Raw genomic sequence first — 26,270 nt, forward strand, 5'->3', positions numbered from 1 at the left:
CGTTTGTAATTCGAATCATTCCGTTTGTAATTCGAATTACATATTCCATTTGTAATTCGAATTATTTTATTTGAAATTCGAAAGTTTTTGTATTGATTTTATATCTACACCATTTTCACATGTAATTCGAAGAATTTCATTTGTAATTTGATTATTTCATTTGAAATTCGCAACATTTCACTTCTAATTTGAGAATTCGAATTGAATTTCGAATTATTTCATTTGTAATTTGAGAATCCCATTAGAAATTCGAATTATTTCATATGTAATTATGTAAGTCTTATGTCAGACTATGAAAATGTTCATGAAAATGTTTTGAGCTTATGGGTAAGACGAGAGAAAGGGAGCTCCTTCACCTCCGCTCTCTCCTAAAAGCTAAAATATTTTCATGTATTATTTTCAGTGTCTGGCACAAGAGTAAAGTAAATTTTTCTTTTCACATAGTGATGTAGCGTGTATAAACACCTAACAAAAATTGACAGTTATAACTGCTGAAGAAAAATATTTATTTGATTGAAAACACAAATGAATCATATATTTTTCAAAAAAGTAGAAGTTTGGTAATATTTCGAACGAAATTGCATTCGAATCGTCTTAGTAAAATAGGCCATTAGAGAACTGATGAGGTCTGTGGCGAAAACCGAAACTATAGCCTGCCTATATCTCTGTCTTTTTCGAAAACAAATCAATTTAACTACCTCCCAGTTTAAAAACAATCTTGTGGTTTTTAAAAATGTAAAAAAACAATAAAAAAGGTTAAGCTGCATTGCCTAACAATAAAAAAGATAAATTTACATACCTTTGTCTTGGTAACAATGTTGGATGCCAACTTAACAACAGCAAAGTTTCCTTTTCCAATAGTCCTTTCCAAATCGTAGCATCCCACCCTGAGTAGTTTATCCACAGATATTTTACTGGTCGAGGGCATCTTATAAGTTTGTGTAGATGACATTTTGAATCTTTGTAAGTGTTCTTCTGAAAATGTGTGTACTTGTGATGCTCTTGTGCGAATTCTTTAGTAAACGCGAGAATCGTCGCCTTGGCGTCACATTACCAATACGAGTTGCCAACTACAGCTCATTACTGTTATGGCATGAATTTATCTGATTTTCATTTCGCTAAATGATCTTAGCGAAGTTTTTTTATATCGTTTTATGTGGCTGCAGTAACGAATATTTTGCAAAAAGCTCAATAAACACACTATTATGAACAGAGTTGTTGTTCATGGACGAAATATGTTCCGGTCTATTCTTAGTTGCCTCAAATATATAACTTTTCTTTGCAATGCTTGATTCAGATTTAATGAGATAACTGGCGGCCACATCATTTTCGTATATTCTCTGACTGCGTCATCAGTATTCAGAAACACCTGAAATAAATAAAAAATATTAATTTTTTTACATTATCGGTAGCTGTCATATATTAGTGCGGTAGCTTTCATATATTAGTGGTAAATAAAGACATACTTTTTATGTGTTTCATGAAAATATATGTTGACAAATAATTTTCCCTCTGGGATTATACAATATTGAAAAGACGGCAATATCAGATTCATTATGAACATGATTGAAAACAATTTTCTTTATTTATTTGTTTAACATTATACACCTTTTTCAGATGTAATTCGAATTATCTTACTTTTAATTCGAGAATTTTATTTGTAATTCGTAACATTTCATTTGTAATTCGAATTATTTCACTTGTAATTCGAATTTTTCCATTAGTAAATCGAATTATTCTATCTGTAATTCGAATTATTCCATTTGTTATTCGAATTATTCCATTTGAAATTCGAATTATTCCATTTGTAATTCGAATTATTCTATTTGTAATTCGAATTATTTTATTTGAAATTCGAATTATTCCATTTGTAATTCGAATCATTTTATTTGTAATTTCAACTAAAATAATTCGAATTTCTAATGGAATAATTTGAATTACAAATGGAATATTTCGAATTTCAAATGGAATAATTCGAATTACAAATAGAATAATTTGAATAACAAATGGAATAATTCAAATTACAAATGGAATAATTCGAATTATAAATAGAATGATTCGAATTACATCTGAAAAAGTTGTAGTAACAAAGCATATATTGCCATTCAGTTACACAAAACAACAGAAGGTGTACTACTCTGAGATCAAAAAACTTAATAGTATAATAAATAATAAAAAAATATCAGTGTAAAATCGAGAGGGGATATGTTACATTATTTTACTTATACTACTCACAAATTTTTTTAAAGTAAATGGAATTATTTAAACAGACAAATTTCATAACATTAGTGTAATAAAAACATTTTAAGTTTAAAAGTTAAATCCCAGTTCTGCAATGTAAAGAAAGAAAACAAAAATATAAAAACAATTAAATTAGAATTAACTTGAATGTAAGAAACGAACTTCCTCTTAAAAGTGCAGCAAGAAAAACTATACGTTTTAAGCGCAGGCGGTAGGGCATTAAACAACCGAGCATTTCTTACAAAAAATGCTTTCTCCAATATCGATGTGATTCTTGGAATTACAAGTTGTACGTTCCTAACTGATCTACCAAATGAGAACAGATTCATAACAGACTACGGCACTTGCAATTTAAACATTTTATAAAAGCAACAAAGTTTACGAACATTTATAAAATTATTAAAACTACAACCAAAATAAAATAAAAATTAAAACAAAAATTAATTAAAACGAAATAAAATAAAAATAATAGCGGGATTCACTCATGTAAAAAATGTCCTAAATTCACTGGACACGTAATTAGCACATCTTAAAAGAATCACTAATATTGTGAATAGTTTCAATATTTTCGACCATATTCAGTTTTAAATCCCTTTCGTCTGGGAATAAGATCCAGTCTGCTAGTTATACTCTCCACCAGCCTCCGAAATTTCAGTGTCAGAAGGGAATTATATGGGGTACACCTTGGGCCCCAAGGACTAATGGAAATTTCAGTTTTTTAGTGTTTTTTTATCGATTTTTTCACATGTAAACAAATTCATTGAGGCAAGTAGTTAATATAGTGTGCATCTGTAAAGTCCGTTTGACCCAAAAATTTTCATTAAAAAACTAAAATATTATGTTTTGAGTTATTGATTTTATAAAAACTTATCCATCTGGACTGAATTTTACCGATATGTCGTGATGTATGCCACGATAAACCTATGTTGATCTCTATGGGACCTACGCAATTTTCAATAATTTTCTAAACATGAGGCAAATGAAGGATAGTCTAGTGATACCACAAGATAATATGTTTCCTGGAGCTTAAAACAATTTAATTTTAAATCAATAATCCAGAAAACATTTATCTTGAATAGTATATGCCTACTTTTATGGATTTTAACCAATTTCAGCAAACCTCAAAATCCTTTGTTAGAAAAGGGTTATACCTTTAAAGATACTACTAACAAAGGAAGCGATCCCTTCTATTTATACTAACTTACTTAGTTGGCCCATTACAGAACATTTGTTCCATAGACCGAACTAAGAAAAGATCAACATTCCTCTCTGTTTTTCGCTTGACATTTTGGAACACCGCGACTTTTCATTTCTTCATCCACTTGTATGCTCCATCGAAGCTTAGGCCTGCCGATTCTGCGTGCACCACCATGTGGCATGTATTCATACGCCTTTTTAGCGGGTTCATCATCGCTCATTCTCATGATATGGCCTAGCCAACGCAATCGTTGCATCTCGATACGTTTAACTATATTCATGTCTTTGTATAGCTTATATAGCTCGTGGTTCATACGACGTCGATATTCACCGTCAACGCAAATCGGCCCGTAGATCTTTCGAAGAATTTTCCTCTCAAACACACCAAGCACTGCCTTATCTGCTTGCGCAAGTACCCATGCTTCGGAGCCATACATTAGCACGGGTAGTATCAGCGTTTTGTATAATGTTATTTTTGTTTGACGGGATGTGGCTTTGTTTTTAAATTGCTTACTTAGACCATAGTAGCATCTGTTGGCCAATACAATTCTTCTTCTTATTTCACAACTGATGTTGTTTGTTGTGTTTATGGCAGTGCCGAGTTAGACGAAGTCTTTAAATACCTCAAAATTGTAGGTACCAACTTCCACGGTTGGTCCGAGCTCTATGGACGCTTTGCGCGTCGACACCATCAATTTGGTCTTTTCGCCGTTAACCGCCAGACCCACTTTCGCAGATTCTCCTTCTTAAAGGTATCAGTTACTTCCTTTACTGATCGTCCCATGATGTCTATGTCATCAGCATAGGCAAGTAACATGTGGCTATTGGTGTAAATTGTGCCATTTCTTTTGACATTTGCATCTCGTATTACCTTTTCCAGAAAAATGTTGAATAGGTCACATGAAAGGCTGTCTCTCTTTTGGTACAAAATTCTTCGGAGAGGTTCTTTCCAATTTTAACTGAGGACCTAGTATCAGTTAAAGTCATCTTACAAAGCCGGACGAGCTTTGCGGGGATACCAAATTCGGACATGGCATGGAATACCTTTGATCGGAGGGGACTGTCGAATGCTGCTTTATAATCGACAAAAAGGTGATATGTGTCGATCTGCATCTCTTGGGTCTTCTCTAGAATTTGCCGCAGGGTAAATATCTGGTCAATGGTGGACTTGCCAGGTCTAAAGCCACATTGGTATGGTCCAATTATTTCGTTGACCATTGGCTTTAGTCGTTCGCACAATATCCCTGACACTATCTTATAGGCAATAGGGAGAAGACTTATGCCCCTATAGATTGAGCATACAGTCTTATCTCCTTTCTTGTGGACGGGACATAGGATGCTCAGGTCCCAATCGTCGGGTACGCGCTGCTCCTGCCAGATGGTGCTAACTAGCTGATGCATACACCTTATCAGCGCGTCGCCTCCGGTTTTAAACAGCTCGGCTGGTAAACTATCGGCTGTTGCAGCTTTAATTTAATTTAATTTTAATTTTAATTTTTATTTGACAAACACAGTAACCTAGCCCATAGGGCCATGAGCGGTTCCAAAAACAGCTATACAATAACTACTCTCAGATACTGAACAATTTGCTATGAGGTTCTATTAAACCCATTTTAATTTTTAAATTTGTTTCAAGGATGCTTTTTCTCCTCATTGGAGTCTGTCTACTACCTTAAAATACGACTATGTACTTCGTACATAAAATGAAAGGTAATGACAGAATCTAATGAGTGACGTTTGAGAAAAGCCCGCCTCTCAGTATCTACGCTAGAGTTATTAAAACTAACACCAACGATAGGATCACGTCCTACTCGTCAAACCCTTTGTACAAAGGTAATACCGTTCCACGAACGTTAAATCAATAAAAATACAGTCCACTGCGATTAGAAAAAATACTTTCACATCGTGTTTTATTTTTCTCTAATTTTCTTTCCATATTGCTACGCAAACATTGGTCCAATCGAGCCGGATTTTACGATCGGTCTCTTTGCCTTTACAAGGAAAACCCAAAAAACCAACAAAAAGCAACGACTACGTCGCAGCAACAACAACAAAGGATCTACGATCAACCACATCAATTTATTTTCCAATAAATTGCGATTTTTACCATCACAACAAAGGTATGTACACATTTCATTACTTGAAAAAGTGACATACCAAAATTTACAAGTGTTGTGCATAATTAAAAGTAAAAAACAAAACCGTTTGTCGTTTTACAATAAATATTTAATGTCCGTCCGCCACCTACGATATTGCCGTCGGTAAAATTCATTTAAAAAATACCAACAAGAATAAGTGTCCACTATTTCCTCACATAAAAACAAAAACAATCACAGTGATTTTTTATGTTTATTAATTTCCACATTTATTGGTGTTTTCGCACATTTTTTTTATATTTAATATAAATCCATATTGTTATTGTGGTGTTTTCCTTTTATTCTCTTCTTCGTGTTCGCCAAAAACACAAAAATCATCACAACAATAACAATTCTAATATAAAAGAATAAATGTCATTCACTGTCATTACTGCTGATTGTTTCCACCTTTAATTAATACGTGTGGCAGATTTGGCACTTATATACCATTTACACTACGATCGATTGTATTAGGGGTATTCCCGTGTACTAAAAATTAAAATTATTTTCGTAAAGATATTTTAGTGCTGTTTTCTCGTATTTTTTGAGTTGATTCCTTCGGATATTAACTAAAAATAAATTTTATTCGTGTTTTTGACACCGTGCCCCCTACCGTCGGTATTAGTGAAGTGGTTTTGCGAATTTTCAATTTTTTTAATATTTTTGGAAATTTGTTTTCGGCAAGTGCTATCTTCGATACATTGCCATAGTTTACGTGTATTATACGATACACTCTAAATATTTTGCGAAATTTAGAATACACTGAGAGAAAATTGGACTTAGTTTTAAATTTTTCTTAAAATTTAAAGAATTTTTTGTGGTTTAATCACGTTAAACCTCAAATATATTGCCGTATCCACGATACATTATGGAAATAGTCTACGACTACTAATAAACTCAGTGTATTTTTCCAATAAAATAATTTTATTTTGAAGCATCACGTGTTTTAAAACTATTTTTTTTAATACTTTAGTGAAAATTTACTACCTTTGTTGGATTTTCGCCTACAATTTTTGACTTCACGTGTCATTTCCAAAGTAATAAAATAATTTTTGTGCAATTTTGTTGAATTTGTACAACTACGTGCATTATTTAGGAAATTTATTTAGTCTTCGACTACATTTAATTTCTCAATACGACATTTCGTGTCACAAATTGTCTTTGTTTTTGACTTTAATCCTGAATTTTATTCAAAATGCCCCTCACTCCTTTAGATTTATTCAACAGAGCTGCTGATGCTTTAGTCAAATTTGATGCATACTTCAGTTCCCAACGGGACGATGAGCTCGATGTTTATATCTTAGAATTGCTAGGAGCTGAGGCGAGAACATTATGGGAAAAAGTTAAACTACAATCTGATATATGCCTCAATTATCTATATGAAGATAAAAATTCCAATAAGGACAACCTTGTAGCTGTCGACATCAAATTCGATGTCGCATACAAGTGTTTTATGAATGTTTTATCGTCCATTAATAGAAAGTTAGGTGTACTCCGGACCTCGTCTCAGTCGCCTACTTTCACTTCTCCAAAATCTCATATAGATAAACCTACAGTACCACGTACTGAAGATACAGCGACCATTTCTGATGTTTCACATCGATTGACACCGTCAAATAACTCATCCCTCACATCCTGTGGAGATGTTAATGCTGGTCACAGACTTTATTTACCCCCCTGTGACATCGAAGTGTTTAATGGCGATTTTCTCTCCTGGCCTACGTTCAGGGATTTATTTTCTGCCCTCTATATTAACAACAGCGGCATAAGTGATATAGAACGCTTATGTCATTTAAAGAAAAAGACCAGTGGTGATGCCCATGAAATAGTGGCTAAGTTTTCGCTTACCCACACAAATTTTAGTCTGGCGTGGAATGCTTTGCAACAAACTTACGACAATCCACGTATTTTGGTGAACCACCAACTAAAACGCCTCTTTGACCTACCAGTTTTAGAAGAGGAAACTTGTTTAGGGTTGAAGTCTTTGCAAAGAGGCATAAACGGGTGTATTTCGTCCATGTCTAATTATGACGTGCCGACAGAAGACTGGGATCCAATTCTAGTTTTCCTTTGTCTTCAGAGATTACCTAAACACTGCGTTGTGCTATGGGAACAATGCATTAAAAACAAATCTGCATTGTCCTCGTGGGCAGATTTGGATCAATTTCTCACGGAAAGAATCCAAACTCTTACCTGCTTACGTGATATTAGGGGCATAGACTACGTCGAACCTCTAAATCACAACAAAAGACTTTCCCATTCCACGAATGGTGAAAGCACTAAAACATTTGTGGCCACGCCACAAAGCACACCCCGTTCTTCATGGTATTCTCGTGCACCGTCGCCTAAATCGTGTGCTCTTTGTTCACGACAAAGGCACCATCTTAGGGTTTGCCAAAAATTCCTTAGACTTTCAGTTCCTGAAAGGATAAGTGCAGTTAAGAAACATTACTGTTGTCTTAACTGTTTGTCTCACGGACATAAAGCTTCAAAATGTAATAGTGTACATAATTGTACTATATGCAACAAAAGGCATCACACCCTGTTACATAGGGAGGTCTCACCGCATCGTACGTCTCCGACGTCGCCTGATTCCAGGAGTTTAGTTGCTTTAAATTCCCCTTCTACCTCTACAGGTCATCCATCTGGGTCTAATTCTAGACAAGTATTCCATGCCACTCAGAATAGGGAAATATTGTTAGGCACGGCTATGGTACATATTGTGCACCAAGGTACTACGTACCCAGCCAGAGCTTTAATTGATCCTGCTTCTGAATCATCTTTCATTTCTGAAAATATGCAGAGTAGAATAGGTATTGCCACAAATGCAGTTAGAGCCTCAATTTTGGGTGTGAGTAGGTCAGTTTCTGTCATTTCTGACAAAGAATGTTCCATTCACATTGTGTCTCCTTTGGACGCTACGCATTCAATGGACACAACTGCTCTTGTCGTCCCGACCATTGCAGATAATCTGCCCTCCTGTTCCATCCCATCTGACACTCTACCACAATTGCCAAATCTACGTTTGGCGGACCCCGATCCATTCTCTTCCCATTCTGTTGACCTTCTTCTTGGTGCAGATCTTTATCCGAAGATTCTGGCACAGGGCTCTCATACTAAGATATTAGGTTCGTTGATAGCGCAAAGTACAGTCTTCGGCTGGATCCTTACAGGTCCAATGCCATCCACCCATACTGGGCCTTCTATTTAGGGATTCTCCTTGAAATAGTTAGGATAGAAGACTGGGGACATTGAGTCTTTGGGCTCCAATTTATCCATACGGACGCTATTGACAGTCATGCACTTAACCTTCGGTGGTGTATGTGTTGACGGGTTAGTAAGCCATGCTAGGTTAGTTTTTCCACGGAAAACAGAGATTACATCGCCTACACTTCTCCACCACTTGCTACGCAAGTATTGGTTCTACGACCATCTACTTAAACTTTGGCCCTACGGCCGTCTATCTTATTGGTTTTAATGGGCACATCCCAAAATGTTCATTAGGCATTTGATTGAAATTTTGATTAATAAAAAGTCCTAAAATATTCCGTCACTGGATATTTCATTCAAGCTCCTCCGGGGCAAAAATATTTATCTATGTTCGAAAGAGGGTATCAATACTGATACTGAAAACGAAATTTAATCCCGACGGCACCCAATCATCCATATTCCCACTCCCACGGAGTTAATTAATAATAGACCATGTTTCGAGGCGTCTACGCGACCTCACTACTTTTTCGTGTTATTGAAAAAAAGTATAGCTTTGATGACCGTGTTAGAGCCGCGAAGCATCGGGCTATATATAAGTAAAACGACCAACGGTTAAGAGGTCCTTCTGACCTAAAAGTTTGTTTTATTGTTTAATTCTCGCTTCCTCTCCATTTTTCTTATGAATTGGAAAATTTCGAATGATGGTTGCGACGATGGTGTGAGGATGACGTCCCCATGCACGACAAGGAACAACAAGCTGATGAAGCCTACGGCAAAAAGGACAGCTGGTACTGTACCTCCTTCGGAGAATACAGTCCTATTTTTATACAAATTAATTTCGCCCTCGGCGACTCCTCGGAGTTCCTCCAGGAGAAACTTGTGGACTCGCCTCGTAAATCTGTAAGAGGTGGTCTTCAATCACCTTTTACAATCTTTACATGATGATCAAGGTCTCCACGAGGCATTGCACGATCGTGCCCCACGGGCACACGAATGTAAAGTACTTAAATAACTAACATTTAATTTTGCAACATAGCTGGATATTGCAAGGCCGGCGGAATGAACAATTTGCTATGAGGTTCTATTAAACCCATTTTAATTTTTAAATTTGTTTCAAGGATGCTTTTTCTCCTCATTGGAGTCTGTCTACTACCTTAAAATACGACTATGTACTTCGTACATAAAATGAAAGGTAATGACAGAATCTAATGAGTGACGTTTGAGAAAAGCCCGCCTCTCAGTATCTACGCTAGAGTTATTAAAACTAACACCAACGATAGGATCACGTCCTACTCGTCAAACCCTTTGTACAAAGGTAATACCGTTCCACGAACGTTAAATCAATAAAAATACAGTCCACTGCGATTAGAAAAAATACTTTCACATCGTGTTTTATTTTTCTCTAATTTTCTTTCCATATTGCTACGCAAACAGATACTTATATCTAACAATATTTCTTAGCATATCATGAATATAATTAAACATAAATAAAAGCAAAAGCATGTAAATTAAGAAATGAAAATATATAACAAAATAATCATTAATAGAATCAGCTATGCAACAATATATCATTACAAACTAAGGCAACATTTGTGAACGCTGTATTTGATTACGATTAAAATGAGCACATAATTTATTCTTGTAACATTTTAAGGAGGAATTAAATGTCTTGAGACATGGTGGCAGATTGTTATAAACACGCGAAATTCTAACATAAAACTATTTTTCCAAAAAAGGAGTCAACTGCGGAACAATTATCTGTTTGTTCCTCTCAGAACGAGAAAACGTGAACAGACTCAACACACATAAAGGGGTCTTCAACTTAAAAACCTTATAGAAGAATAACATAGACCGCAAACTCAAAAAATTTTCAAACGTGCAGCCAAGAAACTCTTTCACATAAGGAGATATATGATCACGACGTTTAACACAGAACACATATCGCATAACACTATGGAACAAAAGTTTAATCTTACGCAAAGCACAACCCGGACTACCCCCAAAAATCTCAACACAATACAAAAAGTGAGGCATAATCAGTGCATGGACCAACTGAATTCTAATGCTCTTAGGCAGAGCTAAGTCCAAACAGTACAACTTCCTTAGAATAAAGTTCACCTTGGACACCAAAGAATTCACATGCACATCAAACACCAAACCACTATCAAGAAACAAACCAAGACATTTCATAGAGCTTACAACATTTATAGGAGTACTATAGATGGAAACACTTATTGAATCCTCTTGCATGTTTCCGAAAAACATAACTTTAGTTTTCTGAGTATTGATGGAGAGTCCATTGCAAGACAACCAAGTAACCAGCATATTCACAGTAAAATCAATCGACGACTGCAGAACATCCAAAAACACAAATTCTCCTTTAAACAAAATTTGCACATCATCAGCAAAAGCAAACGACATACAATTCCTACTATTAATACAACTCAACAAATCATTGACATACATCACAAACAACAGCGGGCCAAGAACAGACCCCTGAGGAACACCACTACTCACTGGAAGCATACGAGAAACATTATTTTTACAACAGACGTACTGACGTCTATTGAACAAATAAGAAAAAATTAACTTGCAAGCCGAGGACGAAAAGTTATACAAACTATGCAGTTTGCTAACCAATTTGGCATGATTTAGTTTGTCAAAGGCCTTTTCCAAATCCAGTGACAGTAAAACACAACACCCTCCAGCACTAACTGTATTCCTTATATTGTCAGTCAAACCAACAAGAAGTGATGTCGTGCTACGATTACTCCTAAATCCATATTGACTCTCATGTAACAACGAATTCTGATTAATGAAGCCAAGCATTTGATCTTTCATAATATATTCAACCATTTTTGAAAGAATTGGCATTATTGATATAGGCCTGTATTCACCAGTATCGCCACTTTTGTGAATAGGCACTATCTTGGCTATTTTCCACACCTCTGGAAAAACAGACACTGTTAACATTGTATTGACAACATGTAACAAAAATTGACCAACAACGGGAAACACAAGCTTAAGAAACTTAAGCTGAAAGCCATCATAACCTACAGCTTTCGACATTATTTTATTAAAAGCTAGTTCCAATTCAGCACAATCAATGCAACGAAACGAAAAACCACCATAAGCATCCACATGAATACAAGAAACATCAAAGATATCCATAGACTGGTTAGAAACAAAATCCGCATTCAATCTCTCAACATCCACACCCTCAACTTCACTCTCCGAATCACTCAAACCATTCTTACTTAATATGGACCACACTTCCTTTGTGGTTTTATTTACAAATATATCCTTATGTGCAACAAATTTCAGCCTCCTTATGATTTTCTTAGCTCGATTTCTACAACGACAAAATATATTCCAATTTTCGATATTTTTATCACGAAGGTATTGGCTATATGCAACATCCCTAAGTGAAAGGTGATATCGGATATCTGGAGATTTAAACCAGTCGAAATTATTAATTTTACAATATTTTCTTCTAATAGGGACAACACTTTGCAAACATTGAAGACCATAATTTAGAATATTGACCTGAGAATCAACATCCGTCAGTGCATATATTTCATCAAAGCTGCACAAACCAAAGGCCTCAGAAAGAGCTGCAGGGTCAACAGAACTATAGTCTGCATACTCATAAAATTTACGAGAACAATACCTAGGTACATTAAAAGAAACAAATAAAAACGAGTGGTCAGAAATTCCAGGACACGAAAATTGATTCGAGCATGCTAACAAACTCGAACACGAAACAAAAAAACAATCCAACAAAGAGGTGGAAGCATGCGCAACATCAACACGCGTTGGCATTGAATTGTGCACAACAGACAAATTCAAACGATTACAAACTTCTCTTACTATTAAACTCCGGGACAGGTCAAACATGTTATTATTAAAGTCTCCCATAATAATAACATTAAAGTACTTGACCACCAAGTCAGATATTTCATACTCCATGGCCACAATATCACCATGTGGTAAATAAACTACACCAATAAGAAACACAATATCATTTACAATTACCTCACAAAAAATGTATTCGACAACACCATAAGAACTCCCCCTACAAATAAGTTTATGTCTCATGTCATGCGCAAGGTATAAAACAACCCCACCTCCTCTACACTCAGGACGATCACTCCTGTAAAAATATAACTCGGTATTTGTATTGCTTCATTAGAAACTGTTGGCTTTAACCAAGATTCTGTCACACCAAAAATGCTTAAATTATTCCCCTCTAAAATGTTATTATTCTTCAGCCGGTTGATTGCTGTTTTTACCTCATCTTGGCCAGGAGGTATACATTCTATACCATCTTCTGGGATTGGATCTGTGGTATCATCGTCTTCGATACTAAAGGATACCGGCAGATTGGAGAAATGTTCCTTCCATATCCTGAGCACGCTATCTGTATCTGTTACCAGATTATCCTGCTGGTCTCTACAGGAGGATGTGCCTGTACCAAAGCCATCTGTTTGATGTTTCACTCTTTGGTAGAATTTACGGACTTCATTCTGGCTCCTGTACATCTCGATTTTTTCACACTCCCGCTTTTCCATTTCTCTCTTTTTCTTGCGGAATAGACGTTTCTCTTCTCTCCTTTTCTCCCGATATCTCTCTCTCGCTACGTGTTGCTACTGATTGTAAAGTAGCTCTATATGCCGCATTTTTCTCTTCGGTAGCAGCACGACACTCCTGGTCATACCATGAATTCCTTTGTGGAGGTCTCTGGAATCCAAGTATGGATTTTGCGGCTGTTTGCATGGAGTGGACAATATTTTGCCATTGTGTTGTTATGTTATCGGGACAAGGAGTGCTCGCGTTAAGCAATTGGGATAGTTGAGTGGAATATGCTGTGGCTATTTGTTGTGTTTGCAGCCTATCGATGTCCAACTTCCGCGTTGTGTCTGTTCGTGCTTTATTTGCAAAGTTTAGACGGGTACGTACCTTTGCTGCAACAAGGTAGTGGTCCGAATCAATGTTTGCGCCTCGGAACGATCGTACATCCAACACGCTGGATAAATGTCTTCCATCTATTACAACATGATCAATTTGATTACTTGTTCTTTGATCTGGAGACAGCCAGGTGCCCTTATGAATATCGAGATGATTAAATCTGGTACTGCTAACTACCATGTTTTTTGCAGCTGCAAAGTCTATCAGCCTCATACCATTGTCAGATGTTTCAAAGTGGAGACTGAATTTCCTGACTGTTGAGCCAAAGATATTTTCCTTTCCAATTTTGGCATTAAAATCGCCTAGAATGATTTCAATGTCATGGGCAGGGCAACGGTCATATGTTTCTTCTAAGCGCTCGTAAAATATATCTTTGGTCTGTTCGTCCTTTTCATCAGTGGGAGCATGAGCGCAAATAAAGCTGATGTTGAAGAATTTAGCCTTTATTCGAATTACAGCAAGTCTTTCATTCAGTGGGGTGAAGCTGGATACCAGATGTTTTAGTATCCGACTAACTACGAATCCGCAACCAAACTCATGCTTTACGTCATGGCAGCTATAATACAGTGCGTCACCTTTCGGTGTTGTTGTGACGCCTTTCCCAATCCATCGTATTTCCTGTATGGCAGTAATATCGGCCTTGTACTTTTCAAGTACGTCTGCCAATGCGAAGACTGCACCTTCTCTATAAAGGGTGCGAACATTTCAGGTGCAGATTCGCAGATCATGGTCCTTAAAACGTTTGCGGGGTTCGTCAACTTTAGAGGGGTTTGTTTTTCCTTTCTTTCGTTTTTTCATAGAAGGCTGGTTTTTCTAGGGGAGGGTTACTAACCCGACGCCCAAACCCAAGTTTTTAACCTTCTTATGGGTGAACGCGCGGCACATGTTAGCTCACTACCTTTAACGGATGTTAAAGGCAGTTCCCCAGGTGACACCACGGGGAGGTCAGTGTCCACTTGAGATGAAAGAGGGACCAAGATAAATCCTGGGCTTTGCCATGTTAAAACCGGTCAGGACCGTTGCTTGGTATCTTTCATCCCCTACGTCACCACCCTTCTATTTATACTTATACATAAATCATGTTACATATATTAATCGACCTGTAGTTTACAGCCCTTAGGTGGTAAGATTGGGCATTCTTGTTAAATAAATAAAATAAATAAAAATAAGTTGACCATTTTGGTTTTTTTATATTACAATGGAGGAAATAAATCAAAATTTTTTTCCACTTTTGCGTTCCCTTATTAAAAGCAAATTTTATATGGTACGGGTCTAAAAGATGCGAAAAGTTTTGTTTAAAATACGTGGAGTGGGGGTGGTTCTGAACTTCCAGTAACACTTAAGGAGAAGTTCCCTTAACTGCGAAAAAATACGTGGAGAATTTTGTTTTAAATTAAACTTTGTAAACGTTTGTAAATGTTCTGATACATTTATTTACTATTTTTGATCTCCAGTTTACAGCAAGAAATAGTTATTATATCTTGTAGCTTTTGTCTTGCCAACCTTTTCCACTGCCTTACTAGACTGGTTTTAGTTAGTGACAGTGGATTGAGCTATTATTAATGGAATTTAATGTATTCATAGCATAGTTTAATATTTATTTCTTGAATTGTATATTATTTGGGGTACTGTATCCAGATAATATATAGGTAAAGTAATAAGGTAAAGTAAATACTACAACAAATACAACTCAACAACAACCACATAGAAATTTGTTTTTGTTTGTAATGTTAGTGTCACCGTAAATTCATTCATTCTATAAACGGAGTTTTAGTATGCTGATCGTCGTTCGGATTTGGAGGAGGTTCCATGTCATTGATATGAAGAAGTCTTTATAGGAAATAGTTTTTTTCTGAATGATATATCTTTCCTCATTGATACATCAAACATAGAAACAAATATACATAGGTATACACATATAAAATATCGAATAGAATTTGAGACAAACATTACAGCCCAGTTCAGTCAGCTGGGTATTGATGTTACCTTATAACGTTCTGCCATGTCCTATGGCCTTATTTATATTTCTTTGTAAAATAAATGAAATGAAACGTGACCAAGAAGGTAGAATGAATAATAAGATAATAACAAATCTCTAGAAATATGTCGGCACCTGATACGTTTCATGTTAAGATATGTGGCTTTCAAAAGGAAGATAACATAATGTGGGTTAACATCCTCGCCAAATCGTTGAAAAGTATCCCATCGCTTCTCTATAATATATTACAAATCTTCAGTATCTTCTGAAGCAATTAGAGGCTTTTATTATGAGTAAAACGTTTAGATCTCATTCTCAATATAGGAACAAGAATAGTTTAGTAAAAAGTCTCCGATTATTTTGAAATTGTTTCCAGAGGTAGATATTGTTACGCTGATTATGGGGATATATAATTTTTTTTGGGACGTATCCGGTTTTCCATTATTTGACCCGAAACTCCGGGTACAAAACCCGGCTCTACTGAAACCCAAAACCCGGTGTTTGAACCCGGGTTTTTCCATAAAGCCCACAATGGGCCCATTATGGTTGCCCGCTTAGTGTATGCCATATTACAGCTCCTATTTTGACCTTTCCAAAATGGTGCTATGTGTTGCAATACCTTCTCTGGATCCAGAGATATGACCCTTAGAACCTTAACAACCCGGTTTTGTTGGGCTCATTTCTTTACATTAAGATTTTCTACTATGGATATTTGCAAATCTCGGGAATAGGAACAAAATTTTCTTTTAAATTATACATTTTTCTCTAAATAGCTGGCCTTCGGCCGGGGTTTAAGACTTTCTCCTATGGACGGGTGCAAATTTCGGGAACGGGAATAAAATTTTCTTTTAACTTATAATTTTTTCTCTAAATTGCCGGCATTCGGCCGGACATTACGACTTTCTCCTATGTTCAGTTGCAAATCTTGGGAACGGGAAAAAGGCGTAAGATGAATGTAGTGGCTGGACCTGAATCAGATCTTGGAATGCTGAATACGCCAATATATATCATGTTTGGGAAGTCCGTATTTCCCGAAATATAGGCTTCGGAAGTTCCAAAAACCCATACGATTTTTGATAAAAAATAATTTTGAGAAAGCCTTAAAACCAAACTCCTCATGTTATACAAAATGTTTGTTTGATTGAAAAAAAAAATCAAATGTTTTTCAAAAAACAGTGTTTCGAACGAATTTGTATTCGAACCGTCTTAGTGAAACAGGCCATAACTTGTGAAAACTTTCTGAGAAAAAAACTTGCTCTTAACAAAATTTTCTTTTAAATTATAAACTTTTCTCTAAATATCCACTCAGAAAAACCGGGTTGTTAAGATTCTAAGGGCCATATCTCTGGATCCAGAGAAGGTATTACAACACATAGCACCATTTTGGAAAGGTGAAGGTGGGAGCTATAATCTGGCAAATTAATAATTGGCACATTTTCGACTTTTTGAGGGTTTTATGGAAAATCGGTTTTTGGGTTTTAGTAGAGCCGGGTCTAACGTGGGTTTTGTACCCGGAGTTTCGGGTCAAATAATGGAAAACCGGCTCGTCCCCCAAGCAAATTTAGATATCCCCATGATCATCGTAACAATATCAAAAAAAAATATGAGATTTTTTACTAAAATAGAGTTAAGCCACAAAATATAGGAAAATGGAAAATGTGTATACCCAAATTATAATGTTATTTTATATTATACGCTTTATTATTGTTATTTTTGAACAATAATAAAAACGGACACTTCCGAAATTATTTCTTAATCGCCGCGTCGAATTGGAGAAGGGTCAAAAATCGCAGGATGGTTAAAAGCTGGCTAGCAAAGCTAGTTGTAAATTCATTTTCATTATCAATGAACTGAGCTCATAACATGAATGGACAAACAGTAACAACAACAATGTTTCACACCAATAAGAAATGCCCTTCCTCGAAAGAAATTTTACACACTAATTGTACAACAACCAACCTTCAACTCGATGTCTCATGCCGTGGGTGGTGGCTATGTAGTTTAATTTTTGAACTTTTCGAGCGTGTCCCATTATCGCGAATCGTATCAATGTTAGATAAATTCCTTTATTTACAAATTTAGTTAATTTGCAATCGATTTTTTCCACACACTTTTGCTTTCTTGCACTCTATCTTCGTTGCTTTTTGTTTTATTGTTCCGTCACTTTCACACGCATTTTCTCGGTGAACGAACGATTTTTCAAAATTCCATCGAATGTACCAAGTAATTTTTAGTTAACGAAACAGAATCAGTTGGAATAAATTATTTTTTCGAGTTTTTTAATCATCTAATTAATAACTTTTTTACTCTCTACTGTCAACGAAGGAACGCAATGATAGAGATATGACTATCGATTTTTTATTATTTGTTAATCGATTTTTGTCGATATTTTTCGATAAACAATCCAACTGGTTCTTCTGATTAGAGCTGACAAAAAATCGGTGGCACTATCGATAGTATCGATTATTTTTTTATAGTTTTTTTTATCGTTATTATCGGATTAAAAACACCTAACTTTAAGCGGGGTACACACGATCAGTTTTGACTGTCAAAATATTTTAGCTTTGTTCCAGAACAAAAAGTTTTTACAATTTTTACGACTTTTACACATTTTACCCGAAAACCCGTTCCCGTACACAAAAAAGTTGTGTTAGAAATAGTAACATGGATGCCGGCGTCTGATTGGCTGGCACACCGACTTTGACATTTGTTCCAGTTTTTTTGACGTATTTTCCATTTTTCCGTTCCCGAACTATTTCAAAAAATTTGTGTGTGAGAACAAATTTTTTGCAGTTCTCTCTTTTACGAGTTTTACCATTAAAAAGTACGGGAACGAAGCTTAAATAAAGCAATTGTTTTTATCTCCTTTATAGATCTGTGAAGTACTTGTGCGAAATGTCAAACATAGACATTTCCGCCATTCTTATTTCCAAATTAATGGTTATGACAATTTAACGATAATATCGATAACAATCGATTCTTTAAAGTGAAATATCGAAAATATCTAAAGTGGGGTACACACGATCAGTTTTGACTGTCAGTTTTGCTCAAATAATCGGTTGCTTGCCAGTGTGGCCGTTCACTTTTGTCAGTCATCAGGCAACCACAAAATATTTTGTGGTTGCTGGACGATTGGACAGTTATCGATAATTCCGAAAAATCGACAGTCAAAACTGATCGTGTGTACCCCGCTTAATATTGGGAATATCGATGGTACTATCGATAATATCGATTATTTTTAAAAATTCAGTATCGGAAATTTTTATTATCGGAATAAAAACCCCTAAAGCTGGGTACACATTGTCAGTTTTGAATGACAGCTTTGTTGTTGCTTGCTCGTGTGGCCGTTCAGTTTTGTCATTCATCATGCAACCACAAAATGTTTTGTGGTTGCTGGACGGTTTGACAGTTATCGATAATTGCGAAATATCGACATTCAAAACTGACAATGTGTACTGCACTTAACCTGAGATCCATTGAAATAAATAGAAATTTCGCTGCTTTTCGGTTATGTGTGTGCGAGAAAGTAAATCCGTAGTCACACGTACACATTTTTCGGTAAAATAAAATCATTTTTTTTAATTTTTTTATAAAATAAAAGCAGTTGTTCATTCTCCTTTACATATCTGTGAATTACTTTTGCATAATTTCAAGAAATCATTGACATTTCCGCCATTTTCATCTCCTAACCCAGCAAAAAAGTTTGGAAGTAGTGCAATGCGCAGTCCGACGCAGTCCACACGGAGTTATGAAAATGCACTGCGCTTGATACATTTTGGAAGCAATCGCTTCAAGATCACTAGCCAAGCAAGCCAATTCTTTGATCCCTACAGTCGCAGTCTTTTTTTCTGAACACAAGAAAGAGTGTTAAAATTCTAAGAATTTGTTATAAAAAAAATAAAGAAATACAAACTAAATTTATGAATATTGCTGTAATTCACGAGACGCAAATTATTTTTGAAGTGGAGTTGGAGTTTTTTGGATATCTGAACTGAAGTAGGAGAAAAAATGAAAAACCATTTGGATGATGAAGCAATATCAATTTCGATGTCATAAAAAGCAGAGTAGAGGAAGTAAACTTATGCTAAGTTTACATTTACGAAATCCACTCGATTTCAACTGTCAATTGCATAGCTCAAAAGTCAAATAAAATCTCATCTGGATTTCATTTGACGTTTATCCTATGGATTTGACAGTTGAAATCGAGTGGATTTCGTAAATGTAAACCAAGCATTAGTTACGATCAAATTTAATGGGGAGTTTTTATAATTTGTGCTAATGTAATAAAGTTAATATTCTTGTTTTACACGAATAAGCAATGTATTTTTTTATTTTGGGATATTTTCAATGGCTTGCATTTTATAACATTTTTAGACTGCATTTAAATTCAATCCAAAACACTATATCAAAGGCTGTGATTTGGATCGAAAATGGAGTGCATCCTAGCTGTGTGCCGTGGAAGCAAAATGGAGTGCATCCTAGCTGCGCGCTATCTTGTAAAATTCATAGGTGAATTCATAAGAAAAGATGTACTCCAGCGGCAATTGTTCTAGTGATTTAACTGCATCCACGGATGCAAACTTTTTGCTGGGAATTAATGGCAATGACAACTTAACGATAATATCGATATCAATCGATATTTTAAAACATATCGAAAATATCTAATGTTGGGTATATCGATGGTTTGCTAGCTCTGCTCTATTGTGTATTCCCAACATTGGATATTTTCGATATAATATTTTAAAATATCGATTGCTATCGATATTATCGTTAAGTTGTCAACACCATTAATTTGGAGATGAAAACGGCGGAAATGTCAATTATTTTCTTGAAATTTTGCACAAGTAGTTCACAGAAATGTAAAGGGGAATGAACAAGTGCTTTTATTTTATAAAAAATAAAAAAACTACATTTTACTTTTACGAAAAGCAGCGAAATTTCTATTTATTTCAATGAATTTCATCTAAGGGATTTTTATTCCGATAATATCGATAGGCAAAACTATCTATCGATATTGAATTTTTAAATAATAATCGATATTATCGATAGTGCCATCGATTTTTTGCCAGCTCTACTAACTGGATTAGAGCTGACAAAAAATCGGTGAAAACACCTAACCCATGGTAGAACAAGAAAAGGTAGCAGCAATACCCAGCTGACTGAACTGGGCTGTAGTGTTAGTGTCAAAATTCATACGTCATTTTATATATTTATTTCTATGTTCAATGTATATTAGGGATATATATTTTTTTCAGAACAAAATTTTTGATAAAAAAAAACAATTTCCAATAAATACTCCTTCATATCATTGACACGTAACCTCGTCCAGGTCCTAACGACATGCCGCACACTAAAACACCGCTTATAGAGGGGGTACAATATTTTGTTAATATGTGTGGTATTTTGTTAAACCTGAAAAGAATAAAGCCCTAATAAACATGTGCTTTTTTGTTTTCAATAGCAAACGATTGATACAGCTTCTGTTTTTTCGATGAATTGCCAGCGACCCCAAACATTTTTGCAAGAATTCTACTTTCTGCGAGAAATTATGCATTTAGTGGAATGATATGGAAACATTCAAATTGAAAATCTAACGAGTTTTCATTCATGTTTTTCAAAATATTCAATCAAATGTGAAAAATTATGATTTTTTTAAATTCCAATAATTTATAGATATTTTCCTATTTTGTTTACATTAACGTTGACACTAAGGTTTACAAACAAAAACAAATTTCTATGTGGTTGTTGTTGAGTTGTATTTGTTGTAGTATTAACTTTACCTGGTTTGTTCTACCATGCACCTAACCCTTAAGCGGGGTACACACGATCAGTTTTGACTGTCGATTTTTCGGAAATATCGATAAACGTCAAACTGTCCAGCAACCACAAAATATTTTGTGGTTGCCTGATGACTGACAAAAATAAACGGCCACACTGGCAAGCAATCGATTATTTGAGCAAAACTGACAGTCAAAATTGATCGTGTGTACCCCACTTTATCGGATTAAAAACACCTAACCTTAAGCGGGGTACACACGATCAATTTTGACTGTCAAAGTATTTTAGCTTTTTTCCAGAACTAAATAGTTCTCTCTTTAAAACCTTTTTACTCGTCAAATTTGAGGTTGTGATACTATTTTTACATTTACGAAATCCACTCGATTTCATCTGTCCTTCCCTTTGTGTATACGTCAAATGAAAACTCATCTGAAATCGATTGGATTTCATTTGACGTTTGAGCAATGGAATTGACAGTTGAAATCGAGTGGATTTCGCAAATGTAAACATAGTATAAAAATAGTAACATGGATGTCGGCATCTGTAGTGGGATTCTGTAATAGAGCTGGCAAAAAATCGATGGCACTATCGATAATATCGATTATTATTTAAAAATTCAATATCGATAGATAGTTTTGCCTATCGATATTATCGGAATAAAAACCACTAACCTGAAATCCACTGAAATAAATAGAAATTTCGCTGCTTTTCAAGAAAATCATTGACATTTCCGCCATTTTCATCTCCAAATTAATGGCGATGACAACTTAACGATAATATCGATAGCAATCGATATTTTAAAACATTATATCGAAAATATCTAATGTTGGGAATATCGATGGTTTGCCAGCTCTATTCTGTAACGCATTTTCACTGTTATCGATAATTGTCGGTAAAATTAAAATGCTTATAATTTCGATAATTAACGAAAATTTTCATTATGTTAACGATGAATAAAAAGTAGTCGCTAGCCTCTATCGACACAAGCAGTGATGCCAACTATTCTTTATGTTTTAAGTCATAATTTTGCTATTTAATTTTATCGATTTTTGTCGGTAACAGCAAAAATGAGTTACAGAATCCCACTACTGATTGGCTGGTACACCGACTTTGACATTTGTTCCAGCTTTTTTGGCGTTTTTTCCATTTTTGCGTTCCCGAACGTTTTTAAAAAAACTTTTGTGTGAGAACAATTTTTCTCTTTTACGAGTTTTACTATTAAAAAGTACGGGAACAAGCTTTTGTAGTTGCTGGATTGTTTGACAATTATCGATAATTCTGAAAAATGGACAGTCAAAACTGATCGTGTGTAACTCGCTTAAAGCGGGGTACACACGATCAGTTTTGACTGTCGATTTTTCGGTTTCATGTGTTCTGCAATTTTGCTTTGTTGCAATATTCGTATGAAACAAACAGACAATTTTATTTTACATTTGGTCTGTTCCAGTACTGCAAAAATCTACTTTTTTACTATTTTTCCCGATAAAATAAAGGAAAAAATGTTCTCGTAGTAAAAACTAGTAGCTTCTTGCAGGTTCTGGAACAGAGCAATTTTCTTTTACTTTCTACCATGATCCAAAGCACTACATCTTATGCCTTGATTTGGATCGAAAATGGAGTGCAAACTAGCTGCGCGCTCTCTTGTTAAATTCAATTGTACTGTACACTTGTATTGATTAAACAGCATCCGCGGACGCAAACATTTTGCTGGGCAAGTACACATTTTTCGGAAAAGTAAATTGTATTTTTTATTGTTTTTTATCTCCTTTATATATCTGTGAAGTACTTGTGCGAAATGTCAAGCATAGACATTTCCGCTATTCTTATTTCCAAACATGGCCCATTTATAAAGGTCTTCTCTCAAGCGAATTCAAACAAAAACACAGATTTGAAATGTCAAAATTCATAAACAAAGGCCTCCGCCGTGAAGGAATGTGTTTGTGGCGAATTTCTTTACTGTCAATTAAAGAGCAGCACAGATTAGAGCTGGCAAACCATCGATATTCCCAACATTAAGTACAGTACACATTGTCAGTTTTGAATGACGATTTTTTGCAATTATCGATAACTGTCCAACCGTCCAGCAACCACAAAATATTTTGTGGTTACATGATGAATGACAAAAATGAACGGCCACACTAGCAAGCAACAACAAAGCTGTCATTCAAAACTGACAATGTGTACCCAGCTTTAGATATTTTCGATATAATGTTTTAAAATATCGATTGCTATCGATATTATCGTTAAGATGTCACCGCCATTAATTTGCCATTAAAATGGCGGTAATGTCAATGATTTTCTTGAAATTATGCAAAAGTAGTTCACAGAAATCTAAAAGAGAATAAACAACTGATTTTATTTTATAAAAAATGTACACAAATACATTTTATTTTTCCGCAAAATGTGTACGTGTGACTACGGACTTACTTTCTTACACACACACAACCGAAAAGCAGCGAAATTTCTATTTATTTCAATGGATTTCAGGTTAGGGGTTTTTATTCCGATAATATCGATAGGCAAAGCTATCTATCGATATTGAATTTTTAAATAACAATCGATATTATCGATAGTGCCATCGATTTTGCCAGCTGTATGCTGGACGGTTGAACAGTTATCGATAATTGCAAAAAATCGTCATTCAAAACTGACTATAGCTTCGTTCCAGTACTTTTTTTAATGATAAAAGTGTCAAAAGAGCAATCTGTTGAAAATGAGTCCAACACACATATTTTTCTAAAATGTACGGGAACGGAAAAATGGCAGAAACGTCAAAAAAAAAACTGGAACTGGAACAAATGTCAAAGTCGGCGTGTCAGCCAATCGGAAGCGGGCAAACATGTTACACATTTTTGCTCGCCCAAATTTGTCGTGTAAAAAGTTTCTAAAGAGAGAGCCATTCAGCGCCATTTTTGTTCAAAGAGAAGTGAACATTTTGCAACTTAAAAAAAAATGCCATTACATTCAATCACATTTGAGCTTATTTCCTCCGTTTTCAATTTAATTCAAGCGTATCTGATTTTGCTTCATCATCCAAAAGGTTTTTTATGCTGCCTTCCCATCACTAAACGATAATCTGACTATCGATAGGTTGCCAGCTCTATCTAGGATGTAGTGAAATCATAACTCCACATTGCACTAGAGGTGGCAAAAAATCGATGGCACTATCGATAATATCGATTGTTATTTAAAAATTCAATATCGATAGATAGTTTTGCCTATCGATATTATCGGAATAAAAACCCCTAACCTGAAATCCATTGAAATAAAAAGAAATTTCGCTACTTTGCGGTTATGTGTGCGTAAGAAAGTAAGTCCGTAGTCACACGTACAAATTTTTCGGTAAAATAAAATGTATTTTTTACATTTTTTATAAAATAAAAGCATTTGTTTATTCTCCTTTACATTTCTGTGAACTACTTTTGCATAATTTCAAGAAAAGCATTGAAATTTCCGCCATTTTTATCTCCAAATTAATGGCGACGACAACTTAACGATAATATCGATAGCAATCGATATTTTAAAACATTATATCGAAAATATCTAATGTTGGGAATATCGATGGTTTGTCAGCTCTACATTGCACCACATCTAAAGTGGGGTTCAGACGATCAGTTTTGACTGACAGCTTTGCTCAAATAATCGGTTGCTTGCCAGTGTGGTCGTTCATTTTTGTCAGTCATCAGGCAACCACAAAATTTTTTGTGGATGTTGAACAGTCAGCTGTTGGTTGTTTGTTTGACCGTGTGAACGAAACAACGTCAGTCAAGGAATAAATTAGCAGAGTAAATATCAAATAAAAGTTAAAAAAGTCGTGTGTTTTTATTAATTTGATTGATTATTATTGCAAATAAGAGATAAAAATAGCAGACAAAAATCTTTTCCTTCATTTTAATATCGGCCAAGCAAAAAATTGCAAACTAAACGACAAACATGGACAACGAAAATGAATTTTTAAAGGAATTTTTATGTTGCTACGAAATGCAAAGATGCCTCTGGGACATAACCAGTCCAGAATATATGATGCGCGACATTAAAACAAAAGCATATGGAGAACTACTAAATGTTATGAAGAAATACAAGAAGGATTGTTCTATTGACGACGTCAAGAAGAAAATAAACGTAATCCGCTCATCGTACAGAAGGGAATTGGAAAAAAGTAAAGCAATCTGAATCTTCTAGAGCTGGAGTGGACAGCGTTTGGCTCAGAATCTCGAATTTCTTTTAAAATATTCACATGTGTATATTGTTTTCGGGAGGCTATCCATTTTTTTACCCATTTCCTTCTTCTTGTCACTTTATTTTCTTCCTCTAAAAGTGAAATGATCAAAAATGCACATCCAATCTTTTTGTCATCCATATTTATTAATAAAAGTTGTTATTTATATGATTTTATAGCTATAGCTCTGTTCCTTTACGTGCAAGAATCTTCAAGTTTTGCCACTTTTTACTCGAAAAGCGTTCCTTTACTTTTGACACAATGCAATTCATATGGGAGCAGTTTACAACTTTTACTACTTTTGCCGGTTTTACCATTTTCAAAAGTAAAGGAACAGACCATATGTGAACACAGTAATTTTTCATCTTGACTGTTGGTTTGTCATCCAACTTGAATGACTGTTTGGCCGCTACGAACAGCACAACAAAACTGAAGCAATCGATAATTGACCAAAAGCTGTCAGTCAAAACTGATCGTCTGAACCCCACTTAAATGTTTTTTCTGGGTTGCTTTCGATTTTGTTCATAACCAATTTTATCTAATC

At 35.2% G+C, this 26,270-nt stretch overlaps 1 protein-coding gene across 2 annotated transcripts in view; it reads right to left on the reverse strand.

The window, feature by feature from the left end:
• Positions 1-18,113, reverse strand: part of Sik3 (Salt-inducible kinase 3) — a 64,660-nt gene extending 46,547 nt beyond the window's left edge. Inside the window, exons 1-2 of one of the 2 annotated variants that reach the window (XM_073992822.1) lie at positions 17,689-18,113; positions 800-1,369 (exon numbers count right to left, since the gene is read on the reverse strand). In XM_073992822.1, the coding sequence (XP_073848923.1) occupies positions 800-952 (153 nt within the window). In that variant the 5' untranslated portion in view covers positions 953-1,369; positions 17,689-18,113. The remainder of the gene's footprint in view (positions 1-799; positions 1,370-17,688) is intronic. The other variant, XM_073992823.1, reaches the window with a different exon arrangement.
• Positions 18,114-26,270: the final 8,157 nt, after the last annotated feature.

Source organism: Musca autumnalis, unplaced genomic scaffold, assembly GCF_047663935.1.
Source record: "Musca autumnalis isolate F117 unplaced genomic scaffold, ASM4766393v1 scaffold_5, whole genome shotgun sequence".
NCBI classification, from domain to species: domain Eukaryota; kingdom Metazoa; phylum Arthropoda; class Insecta; order Diptera; family Muscidae; genus Musca; species Musca autumnalis.